The 22192-nt window shown below is 39.5% G+C and overlaps 1 protein-coding gene across 1 annotated transcript in view; it reads left to right on the forward strand.

Annotated features, from left to right (window-relative positions):
* Positions 1-1403: 1403 nt before the first annotated feature.
* The window catches only part of LOC149277986 (telomerase protein component 1-like), a 28655-nt gene continuing 7866 nt past the window's right edge, over positions 1404-22192 (forward strand). The window contains exons 1-37 of the mRNA XM_089502480.1: positions 1404-1538; positions 2065-2880; positions 2973-3110; positions 3530-3664; positions 4058-4219; positions 4541-4708; positions 5148-5219; positions 5310-5431; positions 5537-5694; positions 5813-5922; positions 6033-6123; positions 6222-6706; positions 7283-7435; positions 8337-8423; positions 8850-8977; positions 9613-9675; positions 9777-9920; positions 10053-10229; positions 10380-10500; positions 11578-11702; positions 12091-12204; positions 12360-12477; positions 12946-13137; positions 13326-13489; positions 14579-14732; positions 15273-15452; positions 15554-15646; positions 15756-15888; positions 15969-16122; positions 16296-16420; positions 18599-18878; positions 18988-19177; positions 19295-19419; positions 20220-20340; positions 20769-20978; positions 21093-21249; positions 21700-21912. Of these exons, the coding sequence (XP_089358606.1) occupies positions 1404-1538; positions 2065-2880; positions 2973-3110; positions 3530-3664; positions 4058-4219; positions 4541-4708; positions 5148-5219; positions 5310-5431; positions 5537-5694; positions 5813-5922; positions 6033-6123; positions 6222-6706; positions 7283-7435; positions 8337-8423; positions 8850-8977; positions 9613-9675; positions 9777-9920; positions 10053-10229; positions 10380-10500; positions 11578-11702; positions 12091-12204; positions 12360-12477; positions 12946-13137; positions 13326-13489; positions 14579-14732; positions 15273-15452; positions 15554-15646; positions 15756-15888; positions 15969-16122; positions 16296-16420; positions 18599-18878; positions 18988-19177; positions 19295-19419; positions 20220-20340; positions 20769-20978; positions 21093-21249; positions 21700-21912 (6313 nt within the window). The remainder of the gene's footprint in view (positions 1539-2064; positions 2881-2972; positions 3111-3529; positions 3665-4057; positions 4220-4540; positions 4709-5147; positions 5220-5309; positions 5432-5536; positions 5695-5812; positions 5923-6032; positions 6124-6221; positions 6707-7282; positions 7436-8336; positions 8424-8849; positions 8978-9612; positions 9676-9776; positions 9921-10052; positions 10230-10379; positions 10501-11577; positions 11703-12090; positions 12205-12359; positions 12478-12945; positions 13138-13325; positions 13490-14578; positions 14733-15272; positions 15453-15553; positions 15647-15755; positions 15889-15968; positions 16123-16295; positions 16421-18598; positions 18879-18987; positions 19178-19294; positions 19420-20219; positions 20341-20768; positions 20979-21092; positions 21250-21699; positions 21913-22192) is intronic.

The following is a 22192-nucleotide window of genomic DNA, read 5'->3' on the forward strand; positions in this document are numbered from 1 at the left end:
AGGGTCCCCCTTTAATTTGATTTTACATTTAAATCTTACCTACATCCACTATTAGAAACACTATGCACAGCTTCTACTCTCCCTTTACTGACATCATAGCTTAGCCGGGTTCATGATGCCAGGAGGCAGCCAGGTGGAGTATGTGTTTTATATTCCAATGATATACCTTTGTTAAATTAACTTACTTATCAGTAAACACCAATTTGCCAGGCTTTTTTCACTAGATGGTAGTGGAATATAAGCCAGTAAATACTAGCACAATAGTGCCAATAAAAATGCCTAAAATGTAGGTATTTACATTAAAAGAAGAATAAAACTGTTTATGTATATCCTCATATTGTCCATTATTTAACTCTCTGTGCTTTACCTGATTCTGTTCTCACAATGACATAATTGGTCATCACCATGGGCTGTCCAACAAATGTGTGAGCTTTACTTAGCCTAGGTGATAAAACAAATACTTTATATTTTTATGTCCAATTCTAAATCTCTGGTACATATTACTTTCACCGATCGAAATGTCAAGAAACGTAAACTTACTGAGGTGGATAAAATAAATACGTTTCAACTAATACTAAGTAATAAGTAATTGATAAGGATAATGTAAGGTAAGTAATTTATATCTTTTATGTTTTTAACTGTATTTAATTACAGATAACCCACCCAGACAAGGATGTGTAACATAATACATATAATTCCATACAGTTGTAGTATCAGATGCTGCTCAGTACCCACTAATAATATTTCGTGGAGCGGGTCCAAAATAAAACACGCAGGCAAACTGACCTGTCCAGCCCTTACCTACCTGAACTACCCAAACCATTATCTCGGACTACGCAGATGCACGTGATCTGTATTGTCCAATAAGAGAGCAGTTATGATGACCTCTAACGCTCTGACACTCCCGCTTTTTGATTGGCGTTCCACACCCAGGAACAAGGAAGTAATTTTCTAATACCAGTTGGTATCCTTGGTAGATTATAGATCAGCGGGTTTATAGTGTGCGTTTCAGGAATATTGTGTGAAGGTACGTTATGTCGTATGACATGTTGCTAGATGTGAATGTATTGCATGTTAACGACGCTATTCCCATGTCAGCTGCCATGTACTGAAAAAGTGACTCATCGCAGAAGAGTAGAGCTGTCAGTGTCAGCAGTCTGTAAGCTGATTTCGAGGTGGCAGCACCTGCACAAATCTGTAGTGCAGAATGTCAAGTTAAATTAAAGTAGCATGAAATGTAATATGTGCCTGCACTTTAAGCTTATTCAATTAATCAGCCTATGTAATAATAACTCAATGGTTTTGTACCCAAGGATAATGCATTGTACACGATTCCCAGTGTAAAGGGGCAAATTCCAAGACGGTATAAAGTTCAAAATGACAAACATAGCTGCCAATTGGACATGTGCCTGCAGCGACAGTCCTCTACACCAGAGGTTCCCAAACGTATTTGGCTTATCCCCCCTTTTAAGAAAAAAAAAATACTCAGTGCCTCCCTGGAAATCTACTTGGATCTTTCCAGCATCCCCCAGGGCGTGGTATGGCCCACTTTGGGCAGCAATGGGTTTGCATTTTGTGAATTTATTTGGGAAATAAAGTAATCGCTACAAGTTTAACTCTGTTACACAACATATAAAACATGTAGGAACGTTTTTTCAAAATGTTCTTCTCTTCCTACCTTATGCTTCCACCGCCCCCTTATTTTTACTAAACACCCACTTTATCTTTCCAGCCCACACAGGGGTGGTATCGCCCACTTTAGGAATGTCACAGAATGCTTTAGCACGGCCATTTGCAGAGCATTCTTTAGTAAAACATATAGCAAGTCTGGGTGGGTGCAAATTCAGGAGCCCATCGGCTATAGCGGAAAGCACAGTGTTTAAATAAGGTATCAAAATGACCTGCAGTAGGCCATATCAGCTACCCGTTGGTGATATTGGTTGACCTTTAGGGATAGGGTAATTCAGTTAATTTATCCATCAATTGTTTTAAATGTTTTTTTTGGTTTTTTTTTTTGTGTTTTGTTCTTCTCTCAGTTAAAAATGTGGGTTTTTTTAATTTCAGGATTTTACCATGCCTACCCATGACACCTGCACCTCTGGGTCATCCAGACTTTCTTTAGAAAATTCTGTCCTTCGTGGTGGGAAGCTATTATCTCAGCCACGCTGCAGACTTGCCCTGAACCTGCCTGGCACTGACTGGCCAAGCATTGGTCCCGTATCTGAGCCTCGTGTGAACCATCCTCAGACGCTTTCATTGCGCCCTTCTTGGGAGGAAAAGTCCAAAAAGTCTGACATTTTAAAGCTGACCTCCCAACCCCTGTTGGCCTCTAAGTATGCACAGACCTCAAACCTTATTCTAAACTCTCAGCTTGTTGTGAATTCTCCTTCCACTGAAGTATGTGATCTTTCTTCCCCTCTTATGACCTCGACATCCACAACTCCTAATAGTCTGATTTTAAATCTTTCCAATTCTGCTCTCGCCTCAAATCTTTCACTTCATTCTAAGCTTGAAGTAGCTTCAAATGCCTCTCTCTTCTCTAAACCACTTGTTAACTGCGATTCTTCCTTGCCCTCTGAGTTCGTGACACCTCATGATACTGTTCTTTCAAATCATGTTTTGAAGACACAGTCAACTTTCTTTTCTTCATCAAAATGTAAAGACTCCATTGATCCAAGCAAGATGAGTCTGCAGACCCCTCATCCAGTTGATGTGCCCTCAAATCTAAACTCTACTTTAGTAGCTAGCCCGGGAAAATCGAAAGATCTTGTGCCTCAAGATAGCTTGGCTTCACCTGAGATTGAATCATCATCATTATCAGCTGCTCTGTTACCTGAGGAAGAAATTCTGTACAAGGATACAGCACCAGAGCCTTCAGAGGTATGTTGTATGTGACAGTGAATGCATATGTTATGAATAACATTAAGCATAATATCGTAATGTTTTGTGGGTGTTCTGTTTTGTACACACAGGCAAACTTGGAGATTCTACCTTCAAAAGATGCGCAGTCTGTCTTCGTTGTGCCTGCTGCAAAGGAAACTCTCCAAACTTTGAAGCAACGACCTGACGCGCTCAAGATTGAAAAGCCAAACACAGTACGGCAAAAAAAGGTCTGAGGTTGATACAAAACTAAACTGCATTCATATGTATAATAAAGCTTGCATTAGGTTGACAAAAACACTGTAGCAACAACAGAGTAAAAGTCATCTTGAACCCACATGGCAGTTGCTCCTTTTACTCATAAATTCCATCATCATAAAATGTTTTGGCACAAAAAAAGATTAGCACGGTCTCATAAGAATAAAAATAATCGGGTGCCATCTGATCAGGTGCTGTTACATCTCAAGGGATGCTGTGGTAGTTAGTCATATTTGCTTTTTTGTGCCATTTTGTGGGGGATTGGTGTACAATGTAGCTCTTGGCGCTTGATTGCAGTGTGGGATTAGTAGCAGAGATTAGGAAATAAAAATGTTGTTTGTAACGTTCTATGGAAATAAATAATTTAGCTAATTTGCTGCCTGTTCTACAGATGGCATTACTATCTGCTGTGTGCTGCTCACTTGTCAATGGACCCAATTTCTCAGACAAGTCAGACCTGACCCGGGTCAATATCCAGAGTTTGTGTGAGGAGATTTCAAGGCTGGATCCAGAATTTGTGCTCAAGGTGAGAATCCCACGTGAGGAACACTACACCACAAACTTCTGAATAACTACTTTTTTGTTGTGTAGTGGTTTAAAAATGGCTAAATCAGCAGATGTTCTTTATGATTCATTATCCATCCTAATCCAATATGCTTTACCCCCTACTTTGAGGTCTGTTGATATGACCAGCTAGCATCAGGAGGAAAACGTGTGAGGTCAGGACAGATGAGTTAAAAAAAAACAAACCAGGCAGAATAACAAGTAAAAAGCTGCAATATTTATAACCATCACACATTAGACATGGATAACAGCCAAAAGTTTGGCAGTTTATTGAAGGCAACTTTGAGACAAAAATCTTAGATGGGACAGCAGCTGTACTTTAACCAGGTATATAACAACCCTGTTGCTTCTGCAGGTTGCCCTTTACACTCGTCAGGAGCTGAACATTCGTAGCACGGCAAACTTCCTACTGGCTGTGGCTGCGTCGCTTCCTGCCTGCCGCCCTCATTTGTGCAGGTATTTCTGTGCTTCTATACAGCTACCATCTGACTGGATGGAGGTACCACGGTTGTATCAGGTATGCAACAAGGAAGTTATTGCACTTCCTACCTGAAATCCGTAGCACATGTCTTTTTTGTCTGAATTAACCTTGGTGTTAAATATAAGATTCTGTTTTACTTTTTATCTTGATAAATCTGGATAAGGATTGGTTAAGACACTGGAGGAAAATAATTGATGATGGATGTAATGTACAATTTCTGGCTTGTATTGTGGTTTCTGTTATATTTAAGAAAGCTTGCAGATGTACAGTATGTACCCAGATGGTATTTCTGAGCAAACTTCTTTAGATTATCTTAAATGGTTTAGGGTTTTGACTTGCAGGTTCTTTCTTGTACAGAGCCTGGTTGGAAAAGATGAAAAGTTAGTCCCGCTACCCTCCTGTCTGCGCCGGGCTATGACCATGAAATTTAAGGAGTTTGGTGAATATCAGCTGGCCAAATACAACACTCGGAGACAACGTGGGAAACATGGACCAAAGAAACAAAGTGCAAAAAAAAAATTAACTGTGAGGACATTGTGCTCTTCGCTTATTACTTTCTCTGTTGTGCTCGTGTATTTTTAATTTTCATATTAAGCACCACTATGCACACTGTTAAATCCTATCTACACCAATACAGTGGCCTATTAAAGTGTCGCTAGAAAAAAGGAGAAGAAATATCTTTGTGTCCTGAATGAGAGAGAAGCCAGATTAGTTTATTAGTCCAGCCCGCTTGATAAAGTTTCTCAGCTTTTTCACAAATATCTCTGCTTGTTTAATTCTGCAACCAAGTTACCCCAGCATTAAACATCTTTTTGGAAAATACCTTTTTAAAATTAAGCAAGTATTGACATACAAGTGTACATCCATACGCCCATAACTTGACTTCACTGCCGTGTTTAGTATAGCCTGTAAATATTTCAAATTCGTTTCTTTAATGAGCTTGCCTATAACCTCCCTTTCGCAGGTCTCCAGACCTATAAAACTTGGAAAATCTTTGGCATTTTTGAACTCCTCTTTGAAGGGTCTCATAGAGAAGGTAAGGGTCTCAGTAAAAACATCAAACCTCAATGCCATCATTACATTTAGCATTGCCAAATAGCTCCTCTTAACCGTTGCTTTCCCACAGTTTAATACACCACAATCTACTACTTGTAAGAAACAAAAGGACCGCTTTTCTCTGAAGAGTTTGATTCAACGGCTGCACATCTCAAAGCCAGCTAACCATGTCATGAGTCTGCTTGGCTGCAAGTATGTATTTATGGCAACTTTGTTATTTCCTTTTGCATTTGCTTTCCTTGGTAAAACTTTTGCTCACGTCACTTCCATGTGTGCTTTTCCTTTATATCTTTGCAGGTATCCGAAGGATATTCAGTCTTTTTCCCGTAGTGGTCTTGAGGGACCCTGGCAATCTCAACTTGCAGGTTGTAGAATGAAACTTAAGCAGCCTGAGACGTGGGAGAGGGAACTGAGCCAGAAGGGAAACACAGGTCCTGTCTGGGAGAAATTATTGGGTAGGTGACAGTTTTCTGAATGGAGCATCGCTCTTACATGACCGCAAACAAATATGATAAAGACAGCCTTTATCATATTTATTTTTGATCATTTATCCCTCTCTTCCATTCATTGCAGATAACAAGCAGGTCCCTTTCATGGCATTACTCAGAAATCTACGGAACTTGATCCGAGCAGGAGTCAGTGAAAGGCATCACAATGAAGTGACAAAACGTCTTTCTAGTCAGGTACCATGATTTAATAATACACCATCTGTATGTTCTTGTTTGTAGAAATGATTTGTATTTTTCTTTTTTGAAGACATTTCCTATATAATAGACTTTTTTTGACCTTGCAGAATAGTGTGATTAAGAGCCGTCTCTTCCCATTCCGGTTTCTTTCTGCTTACAAAGTGATTCAAGAGCTAGAAAGTCAGCAACTTAAATATGGTCAGTAGTAACCTCCTTGTTAATAGAATACACTGGTGTTTACTCTTTTAGTATTTCACAAATCAATATTGCAATCCTTATACTGTGTTTTTGATCAGAAAAGCCATTTCCTTCCAACATGGAACTCTTTCAACGTATCATTAGAAGGGAGGGGAAATCCTTTCCACAACTGCAACGACACAAATGGACTCCGTGCCACCTCAGAGCTTGCCTTGCCGTTCCTGCTTTGTATCTGATGCTGAAGAGCGAAAAGGAGGCACTGAAAAAAGCCAGGTTAGGAATGCCAGATGCAGGTCACAGAGAGCAAATCAACATTTGGGAGAATAGAGGAAAGCGGAGATTTCAGAATGTCATCTTTCCTTTCAGGGCCTTGCAACCGGACAAGGGAATTCTGCAAAAGTATAAGAGGGCTTTGGAAGAAGCTGTTCAAATCTCTGCTCGTTACAATATTCCCCCATTACCAGGGCGCACAGTGATCCTTTTATGTGTCGACCCCTTGATGTATCAGCCATGCCATGGAGCTAAAGAATTGTGTTTGTCCATGGAAGAACCAACACTTGGCCAGAGAAATGCCACTCCCACCGTGAGTACCTCTGGATGTCCCTTTTACTGTTGAAGGATATATTAACTGCCCTACTTTAGATGAAATCCCCCATTGGGAGCCTTTTTCATTTTCAAATGCATTTGTGAAGTTTAGAAGTCCCCTAAACATAATTTATTAAAAAAAAAATACTGGTTTACTAGGAGCGGTTTCATAATGATCTTGAACCTTACGGTCACAAATGTACAACCAAATTAAATATATATATTAGAGGTGCCTGAAAGAATGGCTGCTTACAATAAATATGATGCTGTTAAAACCCTGTATTATGTGTGACTGACTGAATTAACTAAACAAAAAAACTAAATATGAGTCCTTTAATTTGTCTCTTAGTAATTATTTATTTGGGTCTTGACAATTTTTTTTCTGCTGTGAAGATGGCCAGTAGCTCATTCATGAATAGGAGAAGGTCGAGTTAATTAGATCTTGGTACCTTTAGGGTCCCATACCCATCGTTTTCATGTCTCTGTCAGCATTGGTCCATGGTGGTCATCATAAGTTTATTATTTCATCCTTTACTTTATGTGAATCATTTGCTGTGAAATCTATATCTTTCAGCTCATGGAGGTGGGTATGCTGCTAAGTCTAATGGTGCAAACCACTTCAGAAAGCACTGAACTTGTCTTGTGTAACGAATACTCTTTTGCTCTTGCTGATGCCACACCAGACCAACTGCTTCAGAAATTGGTCACCCTTAAGCAACAAGCTGAGGTGAGTGGCTTTACCCAATGTATTTGTATTTTAAGTTTATTAAAGTCCTCTTATAGTGTTGTAATGGATTTTGTTAACTTCCTCCTTTTATTTGCGTAATACACAAGCAAAAATAGCCCAAGTAATAAATGCTAATTGATGAAATGAAAACAATCCCTATTGTAATCTCACAATGTATCTACATTGATACTTTTTCCGCCACCAGAATTCTTCGGTATGTTGTTGTTCACAGAGATTTCCACTTGGGTATATGTTATATGAACCAACAAAAGTGGTTAGCAATTTTACAAAAGTAAAATAAAAGGACATCACTCTACTTTACAACTAAGAATCAACACTCATGAATAACTTCTCTACTTAAAGGAAAGTCCATCTCTTTTGAAGTCCCAGTGATCATTTTAAAAAACAGTGGTTATTGTATACCACATTTTACCCTCTAAGGTATCTTCCTGGTGCATATACGTCCTTCTGTATGCAGTCATTCTATAACTGCATGCCTTCATTATTGAAATCCATCAAAAACTATCCTTCTGGATCAGTATGTGTTAATGTATATTCATGCTACCATTAAGTTGTGTATGCTGTCAATTATGTTATCATTTATCTGCTGGTACACTACAAATAAGGAATTTTAACAAAAATTACAATAGTATTTCTGTGGTAGTCATGACAACTTAATTTACCATAGTTCCATACAAACGTGGCAAAACAACAATGATAGATTACCCTTCAGGTATCAAGTTATGGTAAATTATTTGGTTGTCTACATTGTCATGACTGCCACGGAAATGCTATTCCTGGTAATATTAGAATGTAAAATAACTTTTTTCATGAAAACTTGGGATGTTCAGTGATTGTGCCAGAAGGCGTTAATTCAACAGTCCTGTGCTTCCCTTTTAAGGATTTGCCTTCCTCGTCAGATGTTGCCTTTGAACACAAGGACCCAATGGTTCAATACATACAGGAGATTCTCATGAAGCGAACAATGGTAAATAAACAGTCACCAATATTTTGTACATCTCTATTGCATCTTACTGTTGGTCAAATATGGTGCAGATTAACAATGTGCTTTGTATAACACTAAACCTGTGTCTATATGGTATCTGAATGGGTTTTATGCATGATAGCCAAAAGTGGCAAATTATTTTTTTTCCTGCACACTTATAGGGCAGCTCAATTAATGATTATGCTTTTTTTTTGTTTGTTTTGATACGTATTTTTGCACAATACATCAATAGTCTTGTGAGAAAATTGTGTGTGTGTGTGTGTATATATATAATATATATATATAATGGAAATGGGGAATACATTTTCACTACAACCAGCTGCAATAATGGGATGCTATTGTGTTGAAAATATTAAAATTCAGAAGATGCAGCTGATATTGATGCATGTGCGTGTTTTCCGTGAACAGGTGGATACCCTGCTGCTGTTCACATCCTCTCCACCTGGGGGCGAGTTTCGCTCAGTACTGCAGCATTACCGACGGGAAGTAAATGCAGACTGCCTGTGTGTGACTGTCCTGCCAAATGGTTTCAATAGGTAACTAAGCTCCTTTGTGCACATTGTGTCCTCCTTTCTATTCGCATAAAACTGTCTTTTCATTTTCTACTAGAGGGTGATTGGGTGCATCTTTACGATGCTGAATTGCGGGACACACTTCTCTTATGCTGACTAGCGTAGTGTGTCTGGTCAGTGTTTTCAATAGTCCCACTTTGTGAACTCTAAAATAGAAATGTTGCTTTCTTTCTGCTCCTGTTATTTCTGTGGAAATACAATAGGAAATATTAGAGGATTTCAATATTATTTAATATAGTAAACATAGTTTTATTTATGTACGGAATCTTAAAAGAAACCCATAATTTTGACGATTATACCCAGTCCTATTTATTGGTGTGTAAGACTGAGCCTGTTAGATCTGGTCATTCCAGCTTGGTAGAACTTTTGCCTGTTTGGCAGACAAGTATTATATTGGAATAGACACCTGCAGGTATAGGTTCTGTAATAGACTCGGTTCCTGTGGATGTAATGCAAACGCTACTTGTTTCGGTGCGGCAAAGACTCCTGTAATAATGTGATCGTATTGTATTGCCTCACATAATCCTGTGAGGTTAGCAACGGGGTAGTTTCATTCCTCTGACGTTGTCGACCTTGATGTATTTATTTATTTTTTGCAGTGAGGATAAACCTGATCAGTGCAATGATGTCACTCTTTGTGGCTTTACAGAACAAGTCCTGCGGTAAGCTAAGCCTTGTCAAATGTAGAGTATTGTCAAGAGGTACATATAAAACATATATTCTGAGCAGTCTTTTTTTTTTTTTTGTTTTGTTTTTTTGGTAGGTATGTGTCAGAGCGGGGTACAGCCCGCCTTATCGATCATGTAGAAAATGTGAATAAGAGATTCAATGTTCCCGAAGACCCAGACAGTGTGAGGAAAAGCCATGCAGCACCCAGGGGGATCATTGTGCCTGCGCCAACACATCGGTATTACTGATGCCTTCTAAAACCGCATCGACGGCCACAATACATTTGTATATCATTCCTGGTAATATCTATGCTAACGGCAAATGATGTGTGTCATGGACCTCCTTGAAATGTCATCTCTTAACATCTCAGGTGGCGAAGCATTCGCATCTTTATATCCTCTACGTTTCGTGACATGCATGGAGAGCGAGACGTAATTATTGGCAGAGTAATACCAGAGCTGCGTGTCCGGGCTTCCCGTCATTTTCTTTCTATAGAAGAAGTGGATTTGCGGTGGGGTATTACAGAAGAGGAGGCAAAGCAAGACAGGTGGCTAAATGGCTCAAAAAAATAGGGGAGGCGTTTAGCCAAAGAGTGTTGGGAGTTGATAAACCAATGTAACTATTGTAATATATATATATATATATATATATATTTTTTTTTTTCACAACTAATTTTAATCAATATTCTTAATTTTAGGCAGCTGTATTTGTGTCTTTCTGAAGTCTCTCGAAGCCAGATCTTTATCGGGATCCTGGGAGAGCGCTATGGGCACATCCCAGAAACCTATTCCGTGCCGCTCCTACCTGAGTATAAATGGGTAAAATCATCACTCTGTATTGGTAGAACTGTGAATCAAAAATATGTTTACATTATATATATATATATATTTGTTTGCTTATTACACTTACAATTGAAAGGAGAAAGTATGTGAGCCCTTTGGAATTACCTGGATTTATGGTTTTGTACTGTGTTAGCCGTTGAGAAAAGTATAGTTAAAATGATACCATTTATTGGCTAACAGAGTTTAATTGCGAGCTTTCGAGACCAAGTTGTTAGGTCCCTTCCTCAGGCGTTAATGAAGGGACCTAACAACTTGGTCTCGAAAGCTCGCAATTAAACTCTGTTAGCCAATAAATGGTATCATTTTAACTATACTTTTCTCTTAATTTCATCTGAACTCCAACTAAGTCACCTTTAAAAAATAACACACAACAATTATACGTTTTCATTTCTTTATTGAACATACTGTGTAAACATTTGCAGGGCAGGGTAGCGAAAGTATGTGAACCCTTGGATTTAATAGCTTGTTAAACCTTATTGGCAGCATAAACTTTGACCAAACATTTTCTGTAGTTGTGGATCAGACATGAACAACACAATTGTTTGTTACTAGCTGGAGTAGAATGTGTGTGTTGATGTAGTCGAGGATTAGATATCGAATTTAATGACCGACATCTGTAGAAATCCAGGTAATTCAAGAGGGTTCACTCACTTGTTATATCTACCATTGAGCTGTGTATCATGATTGTATACCATTTCCATCCTGTAATCTGTATATCGCTTGCTCAGTTACTGGGGATGGAATGACTGCCTTGAAATTACATTTTCTTAATATTTCCACAGTTGAAATAAAAATAAATAAAGGTGTAGTGGGCGACTGTAATCAATCCATCTCTAATAGAGAGACTTCCATTGTACCTAACTCTAGTTTGTATAGGGGGAAGTTGATACATTCTTCATCAAAAGAGCTGTTTCATGGTTTTATGTATTTTTATACAATCCATTGTTTTTCATGTACATTATATATCTATAGTATTAAATTAGCCTTGAGATGTCGAGTCAAGCAGTATGGTCATAACATGAAGGTTGAAGAAAATTCCCTATTGTCTTGTAGGTTCAGACGTATCCACCAGGACGTTCCATCACTGAGCTGGAAGCTATGCAGTTTTTGCAGAACTGTGACCCCAGTTCAAGAGGCCCTAAGGCTTTTTTCTACCTGAGGGATCCTGAAGTTATCCGGTATATTTGTGCTATAAATAACACATTTTTAATATTAATGAAGTCTGTGTGGCAATGTATTATAAAGGAAACATTTCTTCCATGGGTAGAAGTATGGAGCAAATATAGGCAGGGGATGTCCAAAGTGAGTCAAATGGTAAAAAATGTGCTGGCTTTGCGCATTGACAAAGGGGGGTTACTCCTGTTTGTGTGCCAGTCATTTGTCCTTCTCAATATTTCTAATACTTCCATTTTACCAATCTTACTATTATGCAGGCTTTGTGAAATGTTTTGTCACCTAAGCTTACTAGAACTCCCTAAATAAACACTACTGATTATTATATGGGAGGTTCCTTGTATACCTGTACATGTCTAATTTTTTTTTTTAAATGCCACTCTCGTTATTCAGTTCTGTGCCCAGTCGCTGGCTCTCGGATTTTGCAGCTGAATCTCAATATGCAGAAATGCGGATGCGTGACTTAAAGAGCAGGGTTACCAAAGAACCAACAGCCAGGAGCTATAGGTGAGTAGTAACATACTGCTGCCTAGTCAGTGAGGCAGAGCACAGTTGTGAACCTTATCCTGTGTTGAATATATATAATATATATATATATATATATATATATATATATATATATATATATATATAATATAATTTTATTTTTTTCTTCTTCTCAGATACTCCTGTCAGTGGGGTAGTGAAAGAGATGGAAAGCCATCCATGGCTGGATTGGAGGAATTTGAAGCTCAATTGTTAGGAGATATTTGGCATGTCATAGAGAGAGACTATATCAGGGTACGTGACCTCATGTAACCTGTAATACAGCAGTTACTTCTACAGCTCTGTGTTGGTCATAAAAAGAGTGTCCGAGTGTAACATGGGCTATAGAGATCATTGTTGTTTGTGACTTGGGACTCTGCTCTCTTGTAGTTCATATTGGAAGAGGTTAGGAATCCAGAACTGTTCCTCCCTTCTTATTTGCGCTGCCATAGTTGCCTAGCAAACAGTCACGTCTCTAATTTCTCTTTCTCTCTCCACCTTTGTTTTGGTATTTGTTTTCGTGGGACATTGACTATTTCTCCATTGTCAATTTGTTCTTTTGATTTACAGAAACCATACATTTTTCAATCCTCTTGATCCTATAAAATTATTCTTTACATTTTGTTTCTCTACTTGTGTTTGCGCTAGTGTAGGAAAGACTATATTTCAAATTAAATATCACTGTCAGAATGTAGTGCCCATCCTTTTTTTTCTTTTTTTTAGGAAGAGTCAGATATCGTTGATGATGAGGAGCAGGAGGGTTTCCAGGAGTGGCAGGAGAGCATTTCTTGTGCCAGAAAAAAGTTAGTTGTGAGCACATGCGCCCACATATTGTCTAAAAGTAAATCATCCCCAGCAAATGGACGAATGTTACTTGTTTGTGGACAACCTAGCCAAGGAAAGACTGTCTTCATGGTAGGTTTTTGCTTGGCAGAATCAGAAAGTAGGTCATAACTTTGTAATTTTTTTTGTTCTATCCAGCTACATCATTTGGGAAGTAATATATTGAGTGTGGAAAAAAATCAGCTTACTTTGTAGAAAACTGAAGTAGAATCATGTAAATCGGTTTGCATAAAACATCGATTTTGTTCTCATCCTGGCAGGCCGCCCTTGTAAAAGAACTAAGACTTGCACCTTCATCGTTGGTCATCTACCACTTCACAGGAGCCACCCCTGAAGCACGAGAAGCAGAGAGCATGCTGACGCGACTCTGCAAACAACTGAGTTTGCATCTGCAAAAGGAGAGCTGCAACATTACCTCATACAGGTTTGTGGCTGTGAACATAAGACTTAAAGACCTTTAGAGTTTGGATTCCGCTCTATGGCTATTTTGTGTATCCTAACTAGTGCTTCTCCTAAATCTGGCCATTTACCCTTCAAAAAGTCTTAATGGTAAGGTATGTCTTTTTGCCGATGATACAAAGATCTGCAACAGGCAAGACGTTCCTGGTGGAACAAGGCAAATAGCAAGTGACCTTGGAAGAAATGTTGCGACTGCGGCAGCTGCAGTTTAGTGTTTTTAAATCTAAAATAATGTACTAATTCTGCACAAAAAAAGACAGAATATAGCACTGGGGAGACTGTTATGTCAGTGACGGCAAACTTGGGGAGTCATTATTTCTGAGGACAGACAATGCAATCAAGTGTCTGAGAAAAACAGAGAGGGAGGTGGTTTTGCCCCTTTACAGATCTCTGGTCAGACCTCACCTAGAGTATTGCGTACAGTTCTGGAAACTCCAGAAGGATAGCGACATATTGGAGAGCGTTCAGATGAAAAATGGAGAATGAATTGCAGGATAACAATTCGCATGAAGTAATAAGGGCACTCAATATGTATACCTTGGAGAACAGAAGAGAGGTAGGACTATGCAATAGAAACATTTAAATACTTAAAGGGATTTAAGAATGTAGAGGGTGAATGTGTATTTCAAAGGAAGAAAAATGTTAGAAATTCAAAGGTTTAGCTGTAAGGAACTTTTACTTCAGAAGTGGCGGAGGCTGATACAGCGAAGTATTTAAACTCCAATGGGATAGATATACGGCTCTTCTGAATATGATACAAGACCAAGGACTGATTAAGGTCTGAGTTTTTACACCATGAAAAATGGGCAGACTGGAAAAACTGGTTATCAGTTGTTAAATTCTATGATTCCAAGCCACATTTGTTCTGTGTTGCAATCTGCTAATGGTGATCTGGGGTATCATTGCCTGTGTCGTTATCAACCTTGTGTAGACTAATCTGTCTGCTTCAGCATCATTGGGGAAATACAGAACGTTTTTTTTTTTTTTTTTTTTTTTTTTTTTGGGAAACATAAAAGAAATGCAATATCAAATTTTTTTTTCCCCATATGCGTAGGGCCCTTCGTGATGAGTTCCATTCTCTCCTCCTGTTAACGTCCCGGTCTTTGGGCCGGAGTGGCACATTAACACTGCTGATTGATGGAGCTGACCTGTTGTGTGGAAATGCAGAGGAGCTCACTTCTGACTGGATCCCTGAACACCTCCCTAGGGTACAAATCATTTTAACGGCTCAGACTTTCCTGTCACTATATTTCCAGTAAAAGATAACTAGCACATGATTGCTTTTATGGTGAAATGGTGGGGGTGCAGGAATTTATTTTGGAAACTAAAACTCTGAAATACATTGTTGTCCGTATGACAGAAGAACCCGTTTTCCCATTCCACAATGTATTCCAGAGGGACATACCGACATGTTCTATCCATATTCTTTGCAATGTAACGCCATCAGCCTGTATTTACGTAGCTTGAGTGTGTTTGTTTTATTCAGTCTCTTAATATATATTATTGCAGCACAAAAGCAATAATCATCTTTTAACACTTCTGAAGATGGTCCTACATTTAATGCACTCAGGTCATCTGTTCTTTACTGTGTAAAATAGGTTGAGCATTCCAATCGAATGGGCTCATAATCCAAAATTGATTTTTGTTTTTTCTCTTTTCTTTCCCTTTCTTATTCTCCAAGCAATTGGGTATATGTTGTAGGTGATAGTCTTTTGGTGTCCAATTGATCAAATGTATTGTTTCCCCAGCACGTAAACCTGATTCTGAGCATGACTGAGGGCTCCTCTCTCTGCTGCTCCCTGGCCAGACGGAAGGACTCTGTGCTCATGTCCTTAGGGACACTAGAACCATCAGACCGAGCAGAACTGGTGAGGCAGAGGCTAGCTGTATATGGGAAGAAGCTGGATGAGTCTTCCTTCAACAACCAGGTGTGTGCCTCAGTGACCAAAAGGAAGCTAGCTCTATGATGCATCACATTGATTTGCAGCTTCTTAAACACCCTTTGTGAAATATTTCTTTTCCATTTCAGATGCGTCTCCTGCTTATTAAAAAGGGCTCACGAGACCCCCTGTACTTGACTCTGGCGAGTGAGGAACTGCGTGCTAATGCTATCTTTGAAAAGGCTGGTGTTGACTTTTTTTTTGGCATTCAAAATTTAGTAGTGTTCTCCATCTGTTACACCGACACATTACTTACGAAATATTTTTCTATCTCTGTTTTTGTTTCTGTAGCTCTCTGATGACATACAAAAGATACCTGCTACCATTGGCCCATTGATACAAAGGAGACTTACGAGCTTGGAGGAAGAACATGGGCAAACCTTTGTGACTATTGCACTAACTGCCATTTGTCTCTCACAGAAAGGTGAGAATTTTGGTATTCCGTAGTAGGTTTGAGTGACTCTCGTATTCAAAATTAGCATTATTTTCTTTGTATTGTTGTAGGACTGGAAGAGAGAGATCTTCTAAGGATCTTGAGCACACTGAAGAGTCTTAACTCTGTGTATACTTCAAGCTGGAATCAGATGCTAAGTGCAGCCACACATGCAAAGAACCTTCCAATGGCCACATTTTCCTTCCTCCTTAGGGGTCTGAAAAGGTGAGAAATGAAACTTTAGTCTTGCTGCACCATGGGTTATTCTTATATATATAATTTTTATTACAATTTCTTCTAATATGTCCCACATGATGAATGGTACCTTTTCAAGTGGAAATAAACGGTATGATCCTTTTGAGGCCATCAGATTAAAAAAAAAAGTGCTTCATTTGCAGTGTACTTGGTCTCTGGAACGTCGATACAAGACTTTATCTCCCAAAGTGCCTGCTGAGAGACGCAGTGGAGAAACGTTATTTTATAAGGCCAGATGTTGCACAAGCTGTTCACCTTCTCATGGCTGGTGAGATGTTCTAGTCATTTTCAGTGCGTTTCCACATGTAGCGTTCATGTGTTTTGTTGGAAAAATGATCTCTTCACTTTCTGATAGAAAATAAGCACAGATATTTACAGTATTTCATAACCACGCATGTATAGGGACCAAAAATAAGTACAGAATTCTATATGGTAAGTAAACGTAACTTTTCTAAACGATATGGCTCCCTCAGTCGTGGCATTTGGCAGATCATACGCTAGTGGAGACACTACAGCCATCATAAGTACTTTAACGCATATGATAGCTGTGTGGTCCCTTTTTTGTGGTGTCTGCAGATATCCCTATATGCATTTGCCCTCTCCCCCAGCCCAGGTATTTTGCCTGCAGTAGATGCGTACTTGCCATCAGTCAGCTCCGGTGCCGGCGGAGTGAATGCTCTGAGCCGGCGTCCGTTCGCTTTTCTGCCACTGATTGGCCACTATCTTGGGGAAGACGGGAGCTGCATCAACAGTGCTGCAACTTTTAGTTCACTTTTGAAGAATGCAAAAAAACCCAAAAAACTCACATAGAATTTTTATGTGTATTCTTCTTTAATGGGGGTGTCAGATACATTAAACTATCCCTTTAAGTGTTGGCTGAAACTATTGGGTGCTCAACCAGGTCTATAAAAGATATACTGCGTAATATTTAATTCCTGGTGTTAATGTCTCCACAAACCTAGTTACCTATTTTCTTTTAGCTCATTTTTGGACAGTGTGCTTTCCTGAAGACCCTGAATCCAATCCTCTGCCCCCCGCTGAGTGTGTGAGTGAGCTGTCCTATCACTTGGTAAGTTCTCTTGTACTGTAAGCCTGTATTAGTGATATTTAATGATCATAGTGATATCAAAATGTGTGTAGAAAAGTATAACGTTATAAGTTCTCATACGTTTTACTTACAATTCCCCTATCATCATGTGAAGTTCTTATGGTGTTTATTTAACATGATTCTATTGTTCCAACATTGAATGAGCACACTTATGGTTCATAAGGCATGCACCAGCTGGTACTTAAGAATAAATTAGATGGTGGTAGATGGCTGGAAGAGCATCCCAGCAGAAGTAGTAGATGTTAATCTAGTGAGAGAATTTAAGCATGTTACTGTCCTGAAACATCAGAAAAAACAGGCAGACTAGATGGGCCAAAATATTCTTTGTCTGCAAAATCTATGTCTGTATAAACCGAGAGCTTATTGATACTATGGGTTATTTTATGTGACACAAAGTTTAGAAGAAAAACCTAAAAATACAGATCTGCAAAGGTTTGCTTGCTCAACATACGAGAAACTGCAATTCTTCATTTGTTCTGAATAGAACAGCACCTTTAACCATAGGCCCCTGTGGCGCAAGGGAAGCTCCCAAAATCTTTCTGGTGCACAAATAGATCCTTTTGCTGCTGGGACTGATGACATTTGCTTCTAATACATTTTGTAATTGTTTTATTACCAAGCGTGTGCAAGGTGTTGTTGGTGACTTATTTAAGAACTAAGTAAAAGAAGATCTGAAAACAACCCTTCTTGATTCTACTATATAGAGTGTTCCTCAAAACAAGGGTAGATGATTTTGCCTGTTAAGCCTTTCTTAATAAATGTGTGAAACCTGCGGATGGTTGAGTAAAGTATTTCTCCACTTCAGCTGTGCAGTCAGCAATTACATACTATGGGTCACCTGCTTGCCCATCTTCCCTTCCTGCGGACACATGCCACGCTAGGCCTACTACCCCATCTGTGCCAGGTCTACAGCCGTTACGGTGAGTATATACTTCCCCCTGCGAATTTGGTCTCGCTCCAGTGTCAGCATGGGAATACAGCAGTCATTACAGACTTTCCTTTGCGAAGCATTGTGAAACACAGCTCTGACAGCAGTGTCTCTTTAATTTCGTGCTGTCGCATAGTGGAGCCGGTCTCTGGCAAGAAGGCTGAGGACAGCTGAAAAATGTTTGATGCCATGTGTGAAATGCACGATGCCACTTGGACAAACCTATTATAGCGCAAAGCATGTTAGGTTTATCCAAGTTTAAAGCCAATCGTTCCCCCGCCCTTTGTATTTTAATTTTAAATGTGATTCCATGTTTCTCTTTATAGAGAAGATAATTGCTTGATGGGGAATGGCGACACACTTTATTATTCATTTTCTTTGTGTCTTTAATTATTATTACTATTTTATAGACAAAGCAGTATCAGAGAAGACCTCTTCAGGCCAAGACCGCAAGAAATTGAGTGAGCAGCCACCGGAGCCGTTTGTGGGGGAATTCAGGGAGTTCATTCAGCGCTCTCTTCCTATTCTTTCAAGAACTCCATCCCTGTTTTATCAGCTGGCCTTAAATGAGCCGGACTGCTCCCCAGTGTGCGCTCAAGCCCAAGTTATTGTGGATGCCCGGATCTGCGAGGATACCCAGCTCGTTATGAAAAGAAGTAACAAACCAGGATTCGTGAATGTTTGCTCCAGGTCAGAGACTGGGCTGCAGTTGTTAATTATAAGTGGTTTTGCAGTCAGATAATGGGTGGACAAAAAAAAATCATGACATGTGTATCCCTGTCTGGAAGTTTCATTTCAGAACACTGAAGTATGTGAAGCTTAATATTGTAAAGCTTAAAAGATGCTGCCGCCCTGCTTCTGTCATTCACAGCAAATCAATAGAGGTCCCCTCTTCTCCTGGCTGTGCTGCCCTGAGCTCTGAGGGAAGGCTGGCTGCAGTTGGCACTAGTGACGGCAATGTTCACCTTGTTGACACAGACAGTGGCAAGGTAAGAAAATGTACTCCTGTTCTGATCATGATTCTCCTAGTATAATAGCATGACCTATTAGTTCACAAGCTAATATGGTGTGATTATAACTGGGTTCTGCTATGTTTCTTGGTGTAGGAAGTAAGAATTCTTCACAGTGGCTGCGATGGAGTGTCTGCTGGTGCATTTATCACCGCTGATGTACTTTGTGTCTCGTCATATGATGGAACCCTGGAGATATGGAACATACACGACGGCTGCCGGTAACAGCTGTGGGCTTTCTGTCTGCATTTGTTGGAGCTATGCTGCATTGTGAAATATATGAAAATTGAATGTTCATTTTGTATGGATAGTTATAACACGATGATTATAGTAATGCAAATTTAGTAAATGACAATTTGAACGAGTGCTATTTTTTTTTTTTTTCTTTGTAAATTTTGCCAGTCTCCTAACGGTACTGCCCGGTCTTTTGCATACGTGTTGCTTTGTGTGTTTACAAGAGTGGCAGGATCAGAATTGAGCCTTGCCGTGACCCATTGGCATGTTTGCTTACTGAACAAGCTAGAATGCCAGATCATGGTAGGGTCCAAGTAACAATGCAGATTCAAGGGATTGCAGGTGTTCCAGGAGTTCAAGGAATATGAAGGATAAAGAGCTCTTAGGTAGGGGAAGGGGCAGATATCTTACATATTTATTGGTGATCATTAGCCGGTATAGGAATAAAAATACATGTGTTTCTGCTTTTGTACAGTAGGTGCATGATAAGCATATTCTACTGACATATTTTGTATTCATTTGTTTACTGTACCATAAATGAAATTTCCAGTAAGCATCTGTTCTGTTGAGTGCACTGAACATTTTTTGAAATGTTTGAATATTGTACATATGCTGTATGGGATACTGCCTTGTTCAGCTGTAGATTTTGTAAGAGTGTAGATGTTTTCTCAAAATATGCTGGATGCTGAAGTTTAGGTGACAGCATCTAAAGGTTCCCTGGGCTTTGATCAAATAATAAAAATCAGGCACATGTGATTTAACATTTTGGGATATTTGTTTTATTCAGTTTCAACCTTTCTGCTTTCAGCATGCACAGAACTGAAGCACACAGAAGGATGGTTACAGGGTGCTGTGTTGGTGCTGATCATAGACAGCTCCTGACCTGCTCTCTTGACTCCCAGCTCAAGGTGAGTTATGTCAAAGGTATCTTATTGCGCTTGCTGCGACCCTGTGTCACTGTCGTATCGATCATTTTTCTTCAACCCTCATAAAATCTGGAGTCTGAATGTGGAGTAAACTCACCCCCACCTAAACAGTTCCACTCACCATATGTTTTCTCCTTGGCTTAGCTCTGGGAAACAAGCCGTGGTTCCCTCTTGAGTTTCACCTCTTTCCCGAGCCCTCTGAATTGTGTGGCGTTTCATCCTAGAAGAAATGTAGCTGTGGTGGGATCCTGGGATGGAAATTCAACGGTGCTGAAATTGGACAGTTGGAAAAGAGAAGCTGTGAGTACCTCCATTAGTCAATAGACTACTCTCCAGCATGTAGCCTTTTTAATGTATTCTAAAGGTGAATCCCAAATATTTACCTCCAATGTTTTTTCCTCGTTCTTTAGATTCTTGGTAGTGGCTCCTCTGTTAGAGCAGTCTCTTTCTCCCTTGAGGGGAACATGGTGATATCAGGGAGTCTTGATGGCTGGGTGTCACTCTGGGCATGGGAGGCTTGTGTCCAGCTTGCTCACTTCAGAGCCCATAGCGGTGCTACTCTGACTACAAGCTACCTGCCGCAAGGAGAACAGTTATTGACTGGGGGAGAAGATGGCAAGGTAAGCACCTACCATTTGTATACAATTGAAAATAAGCTGTACTGAGTCAAGTGTTTTGGGCAAAATACATTCCTTAGCTAAAAGGTGAGGTGTAATCCTCTATTTGCTTAACAGGTGCAAGTGTGGTCAGGTGGTCTTGGAAGGATGGCTGGGCAAATACAAACAGAGACCACACAGTCTCCTGCACTATGTCTTGCCATCTCTCCTAATAAAAAACTTCTGGCTGTTGGATATCACTCGGGTTCTGTCTCTATCTACAATGCTGACTCAGGTAAGAATTCTCTCCCTAAAGAGCTGAGGTTTTAGAACGTCCGTTCGTCTTTATTTTCATCAGAAAATAGATCCGACTTGTCTTGTAACAGATTTGACACCTATAAGTGTACCTGTCATCATAGCTTAATGAGTTGTGCTAAGATTTTAATTCTGGCACTTGAGAGCATATATTTGACTTATGTTAGAAAGACTTTTAGATCTAGACTGTTAAATGGAAATTGCAAACATATGTAAATATAGTCCTTCTTTAAACCAAATACTTACGCTATTTCTCTACCATTGTAAGAATATCATATTTGCCTGTGCCAGCAGCAAACTAATACCTTTATTCATAGATGGTGGAGGTCAAGGTAATCGGGGTAAAAAGTCTTTTCGAAAAGTTTTTTTTACTCAAAATGTGTTACCTTTTTATACTGCCCGTCTCTGAATGCTTCTGCTCTTTTGGCAGGTGACCTTGTATCACAATGCATCTTTCCTGATGTTGCTGTGGGGGCTGTTATATGGCTCTCGGACAGTAAACTGGTCACTGGGAGCTCTGACAGTGTGGTGCGGGTCTGGAACATCTCACCTGACGAGTCTCATTGCAAGTTTTCTCTTCGTGGACACAAACGCGCTGTCCGAGCCCTGTCGGTCTCCTCTCGACTTTTAGCGTCGGCATCTGGTGAGCATTCTATCCGCTGGTTAAATGTTAAGTTATTGCCTGCGAACCCATTAATGCTATTTTTTTTGCTTCCTTTTTAAATCACATCTGTTCCAGCTGAAACGTGTTCATTTTGGGACTTGAGACTTGCAATATTCCATCCACTGCTTTAAATGTAATGGATTCCTGCATATATTTTGATGATGTTGTCAAATAATATCTTGTGTGCCGCTTCTGAATGCATGTAATATATTTGATTCAAAAGTAATGTTCGCTGTGTTATCACATCGGTTAAAAATTG

Source organism: Sceloporus occidentalis, unplaced genomic scaffold (assembly GCF_023333645.1).
Source record: "Sceloporus occidentalis isolate IW3139 unplaced genomic scaffold, rSceOcc1.0.p SCAF_204, whole genome shotgun sequence".
Lineage (NCBI taxonomy): Eukaryota > Metazoa > Chordata > Lepidosauria > Squamata > Phrynosomatidae > Sceloporus > Sceloporus occidentalis.